The sequence below is a fragment of the Brachyistius frenatus genome, unplaced genomic scaffold, assembly GCF_029030835.1.
Source record: "Brachyistius frenatus isolate BFR_SWC_R1_liver_20210118 unplaced genomic scaffold, ASM2903083v1 Contig_124, whole genome shotgun sequence".
Classification (NCBI taxonomy): domain Eukaryota; kingdom Metazoa; phylum Chordata; class Actinopteri; family Embiotocidae; genus Brachyistius; species Brachyistius frenatus.
In genome coordinates, this window is record NW_027210723.1 from 966234 (window position 1) to 974541 (window position 8308).

The window sequence follows — 8308 nt, forward strand, 5'->3', positions numbered from 1 at the left end:
CTGCAAGGCTCAGAGTTTAGTATTTTAGGCATTTTTACAAGCACACATCTTTCCTTATCAACAACCAAAGGTTACAAGCACAACAAATTTGAAAGCAGATGATTCCACACTACACGCTCCCAGAGCAATGATCACATGTATCCATGCTTGAAGCAAGCTTGTCTCTCACCCCTCTCCTTGATCCTACACCACAGTGCACAGTGGTGCATCTAAGATTTTTTTATTTTCAAATAACAAAATGTATATGGAAAAAAAGCCATTTCCTTTATTTTTCCTGTGAACAAACTATAGTTGGAATATAATACCTAATGAACACCAATATAAAACAGTGGATAAGACAGCAAAAGGGCATGGAATTAGTACCACAACAGGAAGTGTGACATAACGTACAGCCACTTAAGCCGACACTTAAAGCAACTACAGAGAACGTGACTTGAGAGTTACTCTCAAATGTTCTAACCAGACAGAGATATACTCACTAAACCAATTATTAAAGCAAATGTGTGTGCTTTTCCTTTGATGTGTGACAAATTTCTTGAGTGTAACTGTTGCACCATGAACATGATTTCCAGTCAGTTCGGCCATTAAATGAATTAAACACAGCCCAGCACTGAAGACTAAGCCTACTGAATTATTATTATTTTATTTTTTTTAAATCTCTATAGCAACGTTTCTATTTAGGGGGCTGTCTAATCCAAACTATAGATAGCACAAGGGAAAATCAATCTTATGAATGAAATCATATTTGTGTGTCCAGAGGACAATATACCATGGCCTCTTGAATGCTGGATTCACGTGTAGTGTTCATGGTCTGTGAAAGCCAATTTTCTGATGTCATTATGCCAGTAGAACAGGTTTCTTTGATTGGCCTGTCTGGGCAAGGAGACAGCTTGTTGTCCTTGCATTTTGTATTTTTTAACAGACGGTACATGACAATGTTGCTGACAAGCACTTTAAACCAGCATCTGTTAGAAAACGCAGCATCTAGTGTCTTTGGCATGACGGAATTTGCTATCAACAAAGACAACGAACTCATGTTATCTTTTAATATAACAGTAATGATGAAATGTCAGTGGCACCAGTAGGTTTTAGTTTGGAATTTATCAGTCAAATAGCCTGCATACTGTCCTCATGAAGTGCACCCACACACAAATACTGGAATTATGGAACCGTCTACAGTGATTAAACCTGCCCTCTTTCACACCAAAAGAATCAAGATGTTCAAGATGCTTGACAAACCTACAAATGATGCAACACCATATGCCACAAGCCAAAACTGAAGTGCCGTTGAAATGTTATAATTTTCTTGAAGGCAAGACAAACGTGACAATCTCAACAAGGAAAATTAGTGAAGACGAGAATCGTGAAAGTAAAAGCACAGTTGTGAGAAGTGACTCTCTGGGAAAGAAGTATTGCAGAGAAAACGAGATTACTTGATTATGTGCACTGTTTGTTTTATGTAACAGGGCAACTAACGCAAGTCCTGAGATGATTATAAGGGTTGTAGACCACCAGTAAATCCTGTTTTTGCCATAAAGTATTTGTTGAATGACATAGTAAAGCCAAAGAAGAGTGCCATGCTGCAATTACATGAGTTCACCAAACTTAAATGAACCAATAAAAATGTGCAAGGTGTAAAGCAAAAACTAAGGGTGGTTTCATGCTTCGTACTGCAGAACATGTGGGCCCAAAGTCCAACACGCGCAGCTGTACCAAAATCAGGAAATGTACCACTGGTGAGGATGCAACATCAACATTACTCAACTGTCCGTCACTTTTTCCACACCAAAAAGCCTTCTCTGCACCGCCAGTCTCATCACAAAATTTGCATATGCGTGCAGATTTCAACATTCATGTCCGCTTCTTTGCATAAGAGATTAGTTTTCAAAACAGGTGACTGTGTCGAGTGTCCTGCTTGTCTGTGCACCCAAAACAATATCAGCAGTAACGAGTAATACTCCATTCTCAAGTTAGCTATAGGGACTGTATCAAATTGGTTTGGTGCACATTTTCACTGTGTGTAAGTGTCGTGTGGAAGATGACGAAAGTGTACTCGGGTACAGAACGCTGGACAGTGGGAGAGGCAATCATACTCAGGCATGGCACAGATTAATCGTAGCTAATCTGGAAGTGCCCAAGAGGAGGTTCAGACAATTATCAATCAAGCAGATTCTGTACACGCACATAAAGCAATCAGATGATGTATAGACTAATACGGCAGGGTGGACTGGGGGTCTGCACGGCCTTTAAGGATACAATACCAATTTATGGTTTTGGTGAAATGGAGAGAATGCAAAACAGAAATATTTAAGCCTATGATGTTTTTAAGGGGGGAAAAAAACCATGTTATTTGTTTTATGCCATTGCTATTACACAATATTGTGAATATTCTTATATATCGCATTCTACTGTCCTCATGACCGTTTATAAACAAAAAATCACAAGAAGGCAAATCTTAGGAGTTTTGAAGGGAAACCTAACCTCACGCAAAGCTACTGCCAGTCATTAAGTAACCACAATTAAGTGACTCCTCTTTAAATTAGTGGTCAACAATGTCCTCACCAAAATATTACAATCACCTCCCATCAATTCACAAGAATAAGGTCAGACTATCTTCACTAACCAGTCTTCATATGAAGGTGGAAGAGTTTGACACCAACATCAGTCACAAGCAATATTAATAGATGCAAAGCAGCATGATTAATACACGATAAAACTATTGGAACAACTGTCTAGACATTGTGGCAATAGAGATAAGAGAGTATAACAAAGAGAATATTTCATTAAAGTAAACACGCTGACATTGTACAAATATATATAGACATTTGGAAAATAATAAAAACAATATATGTTATAATCACACGTTACAAATAATGGCAAAGTTATTTATATGCACAACATAATATGCAACGTTAAATTGAATTTATTATGTACAGCTACAGTTGACTAATGCAAGGTGACTGCTATTTGACACATTCTAGTCACTTTAATGACCGAAGTGGGCATTTTGCCTAGAAACACAGTTTAATGCTTGATATCTTTGATATTTTGCATCATCTGGGAAAACAAACAGTTTGGTCCTTCTGTTAACTCTGTCAAAAGGGCTTTTCACTATCTATTATTTCAACAGCACTGTCATTTATGGCTCCTTTCTCATTCACTTGAATTCAATGTCTTTTTCACACCAGAATTTGTAAATATAATGTCGTCTTTAAAAAAGGCCAGATGATGCTCCAGAATCAGTGAGCTATCGTATGGGCTTTAAATATATCCTAAAGTCAGAGCCTCCAGAGTAGCTAAGATGTGCAACCAAGTTATTATAAAGATCTAAAGAGATGCCGAGTCACAATTGTAGGAAACAAGAGCCAGTGTGAATGCAGTGTGAATGCCAGCGTTACACTGACAACCCTCTGGGATTGTGTGTAGGTGAGTCAGGCCCCAGGTGTTATTAGAATTCAATTGGCATTACACCATCAATTCAAAAAGGAGATTAATATTATAGGAGAATGACATAGGACACTTAAAATAATTCATGAAAAAATAGACAAGGAAAATATTTAAAATAAAATAACAAATTTGAAAAAATATATATATTTATAAACATTTTGCAGCATATATCCTCTCTAGGTAAGAACTCTGACCATATTAATTTCATATGAACAGCCACTTACAATGGTGCTTCAAAGTTGAAGTCATAGATGTAGATGAACAGAACCCAATTAAACAATTGTGAAAACATATTACACTTAGTGATGTATTTACTGAGGAAAATGATCCATTACATATCTGTGAGTGCTAAAAGTATGTAAACGTTTAGGGTTAGCAGTTCATTTGATGGTGAAATTGGAGTCAGGTGTTTTCAGTCAATGGGATGATAATCAACTGCGAGTGGGTGCCCCGTTTCATTTGAAGAACAGGGATCTATCAAAGTCTGAGCTGCATAACATGTTTATGGAAGTGTATTATAGCATAAACAGTGGATATTTCCAAGAATCTCAGAAAAAGAGTGTTGATGCTCATCAGGCTGGAAAAGGTTACAAAACCATCTCCAAAGTGTTTGGACCCCTCTGATCCACAGTCAGACAGATTGTGTACAAATGGAGGAAATTCAAGGCCATTTTCCTCCTCCCCGGGAGTGGTCTACCAACAAAGATCCCTCCAAGAGCAAGGCGAGTAATAGCCCACGAGATCACAAAGGACCCCAGGGTCATTTCTAAGCAACTAAAGGCCCTTTTCCACTGGTTAATGTTAATGATTATGAGTCCACCATCAGGAAAACACTGAACAGCAAAGGTGTGCACAGCAGGGGTGCAAGGAGAAAGCCACTGCTCTCTAAAAGGAAAACTGATACTTGTCTGCAGTTTGATAAAAAAAAAAAAAACTCATGTGGACAAGTGTGAAGGGTGTAGTCTGATGTAGTCTGAACTATTCTAGCACAAGAACCTTATTTCATCTGTGAAACAAGGTGGTGGTAGTAGTATCATGATGTGGGCCTGTTTTGCTGCATCTGGGCAATAACGGATCGCCATCATTGATAAAAAAAAAAAAAAAAAGATTCATTCTGAATTATGCCAGCGAACTCAAAAAGAAAATATCATGACATCTGTCCATGGACAGAATCTCAAGAGAAAGTGCAGGACAGCAAGACAACGACCCCCAAGTCATTCCACTAAAATATGGTTGAAGAAGAATAAAGTTAATGTTAATGTCAAAGTCAAAGCCCCTGGCTTCAGTCAAATAAAAATGCTGTGGAGCTGACGCCAGAATTTCATGTGAGGAAACCCACCACCATCCCAGAGTTGAAGCTGTTCTGTATGGACGATGCATCATTTTCTTGTCTCATTTATTCGAGTTCTCTTTATCTACTTTTAGGGCTGATGTAAAAGTCTGAATATGTATCGTGCCATATTTAGGCAGGAATATGGAAAGTTCTAAAGGCTTCCCAAGCTATTAAGCTGAACTATAAACAAATATTAGGAGAATGTACTTACTGTAATATCCATACAGCACAGTGTCTTCAATTTGATGTCTCGTCTCATTGTTTGCGGCCCATTCCTGGATGTGACCAAGGAGAAAGTTCACGGATTAAGCTCGGCAGTAAAAGGAGTTGACGATCAATCAGAACAGGATTCAATTCGATTATAGCTCATTAAAAAACTAGAATAAGAATCAAATATAGTGTACAAATTAGGCATTAAAGAAAAACTAATGCATAATACAATGATGAATGCATCCAATACCCATGGACAGGGATAGGTAATGCGTAAATAGCAAGTACTGTACGTAGGCAATAGCAGTGTTCTGACAGTTTTGTTTACGTAGGCTCATAAACTGAATTCAGATATAAACAGAGAATGATGCAAAACTGACAGCCATGAGGGAAATAACTCAAAGCTGTCAGACCTTTGTCTAAATCTATTTTTGTTCATGCACAGCAAAGATGTGGGAAATTGTCCCTCATAAACCTGCATTTTAGTTTAAAAATGAATGCTCCCATTCAGAAAATTACTGTTTAAGCTGCTAACTATAAAAAAAAAAAAAAAAAAAGGGAGCACAGCAGATTCGAAGAAAATGTTTGTGTGTTTGGTATTCAGTTTCTGCAGTGTCATGATTCTCACTGATCTGAGATATGCTCCACTGATCTTTTCCCATCAGAAGCTGATAATATTATTTCAACAAAAAACACTTTCATGCCTCTTTGCTGATTGTTATTTTTACTACAGTGTGCAATCACTAAGAAATAATGTTGGATTAAGTAAGAGTCGGATTCTTGATGAGTTAACATTCGCAGCCTAAGTTAGATGCTATGGTACAAAGAACAAATACCCTTTAGCAATCACAGCATCTCACAACCCACACAAAGCAACAAATTACCTGCTGTTCAAATGAAGATATCATTACACACTTTGATAAATCTTAAAATAGATATAATCACATGCAACAACTTGGCAAAAAAAACAGGCCCAGGAAATGCATTTAGTTTTTAGATTAGAAAAACAATGTTCACGTTGTCAAAGAAAAACATTACAAAGCAAAATGAAAGGCTCCCGCAGGAAAACTAATCATTGAATTTCTCCAATTGATTTTACTTGTGCCGTCAGCAGAACAGATACTAACCTTATAGGTACCATTGGGATACTTCATGAATGAAACAAGGAATATGTCCACTGGTAGAAGTGCAGACGTTATCAAAGCAATGGCCAGTGCACATATTGCTGTGATAGTAGAAACAACTTCACTCTCCTGCCGACTCTGAAATTTCCGAATGTAGATCCAACAGAAAACCAGAATTACCTGAGCAGAAAATAAAATAAATTAAGCCAACATAGAATGGTGAATAATACCAGCATTAGGAACAACTGAAATGAGGAATCGTGCAGCTAAAGATTTTAGCCTGCAGTCAACAAAAAAATGTGTAGCTCAACATATTAATATTAAATCTGAGACTTTAGACAGTGCAAGAGATACAGATGATATGAAGGAGATTACAATTTGTAGCTACATTTCCACGTAACCTTAGAAAAGATATAATAAGGCTTATAAAATGAAAGATTTGATATATTAATGATGAAAAGAATGAAGAAACACACGAGTTGAAACAAAATCAAAATAAATGCAGCTTAATATATCACCCTGCAACAAATTGTGCATTTGTTTAGCTTTTATTGATCACCGTTATATTTTAACTTCATTATATTGTGTCTCCCTACGCCTGATCAACAGTGTTTGGATAAACAGTTTCTGCAGTGCGTGTTGCTGATTGCCAAAAAACTACTGAAACCAAAGTGTTAACACAACAAGTAGGGCATTATATACTTAAAATAGACTGACTACAGGTGGTACGGAGCGGCTGATCAGATTATATCATGCGCCCTTCCAAGACTCACTAACTGACAAAGAATGATCATGTCTATGAGAAAGATATTGTTGTATTTTTTTCCAATGCATTTAAAATAAATTGTGAATTTTCTCATTTACTCTGTTGCAGTTAAACATTAAAAACAAGTGACAAGGAACGTAATTGTAATGAATCGGAAAACTCCTTAGGCGGAAGACCCAAAAGGGGCTCCAAAAAAATGAAAAGGTCATATTCCAGGCACATGAGCTGTAAGAAGTGAGGCCACTGCAAGCACTTGCCCCCCTTCAGATCAGGGGCTGCCACTCACAGACAGGATCAATTAAATGCCCGCAGCTTTAAGCCTCTGGCTGCTTGTTTTGCCAGGCAATGACGCAGGCTTTGCATCCAAATAAGATCCACTGAAAAGGTTGTTCAAATAAAAGAGGGTTGCCAGTTGCGGGTCGAAAGGCTGAGCAATTTATTGGCATCCAGGCATTCTTCTGGAGGGCTTCAGCCATGCGACGATGACTGACAGCTGCGATAACACGTGCTAAAGTGGGCCGCAGATGACCGAGCGGGACAAGTTAGTTCATTTAAGTAGCCTCGAAATGGATCGCATGTCATGACGCACTGGAAAAAGAAGGGTTACATATCTGTGTTTACAGCAACGATGTGAACAGCACCTTCTCCTTTTCTTAGCAGCACTACATTATTTATTCAAAAGACTTTTTTTTTTTTTTTTTTTTTGTAAAGCGTATTGACACCGTAGTGAAAGAAAGTAGCTCCATACTCGTACAGGAGGGCTATAAAGACAACAACAACAACAACAAAAAGCGCACCGGAGACGTTAATGTTGTGGGTAATAAAGTCGGAATATCCGCCCACAATGTATGACATCTAAAAACGGACTAAACTTACAAAGCAAGCGCCCGTACGTGTGTCATGGCTAATGTTAGCTAAAAACCAATCCAAAGCCAATATTGACGTTAATGACGCCGTAGCCATGTCACGCCGGATAACACCGTATTCAAGTGACCTGTTCGCCTGCTAACACATCTCAAACTAACCGTCTAACGCCCTGCTACCTTACGAAGCGACTGGGCAACTTTGTGCTCGCTTACCAAAAGAATAATGGTGAAAATGGACCATCCGAGCACAGACTCTGAGAGGGGCGACTGAGCCGCCATCTTCACTTCCTGCAATAACAAACCCACGTGCTCCTATCGACGTCAGCAGCAGCCGGTGACGTCTCCGCAAAAAGATCATCCGTGGGGTTGACGTGTGTGTGTGTGTGTGTGTGTGTGTGTGTGTGTGTGTGGATATTCACAGGCGTTTTCGTGACCTGTTGAATTTAAAATCCTCGCCTGTGGTGGGAAAAGACGGCATGTAACAAGAGGGAACTTAAACACAAACAGTGGAGTCCACCGCTCGACCAGCAACACCAATAATGCAATCTGATAATGCCTTTTG

General features: G+C 38.5%; 1 protein-coding gene across 1 annotated transcript in view; it reads right to left on the reverse strand.

Moving 5' to 3' along the window:
- lmbrd1 (LMBR1 domain containing 1) overlaps positions 1 to 8031 on the reverse strand; it is a 56865-nt gene extending 48834 nt beyond the window's left edge. Inside the window, exons 1-3 of the mRNA XM_069713989.1 lie at positions 7960 to 8031; positions 6118 to 6294; positions 4992 to 5055 (exon numbers count right to left, since the gene is read on the reverse strand). Coding sequence (XP_069570090.1) covers positions 4992 to 5055; positions 6118 to 6294; positions 7960 to 8025 — 307 coding nt within the window. The 5' untranslated portion in view covers positions 8026 to 8031. The remainder of the gene's footprint in view (positions 1 to 4991; positions 5056 to 6117; positions 6295 to 7959) is intronic.
- Positions 8032 to 8308: the final 277 nt, after the last annotated feature.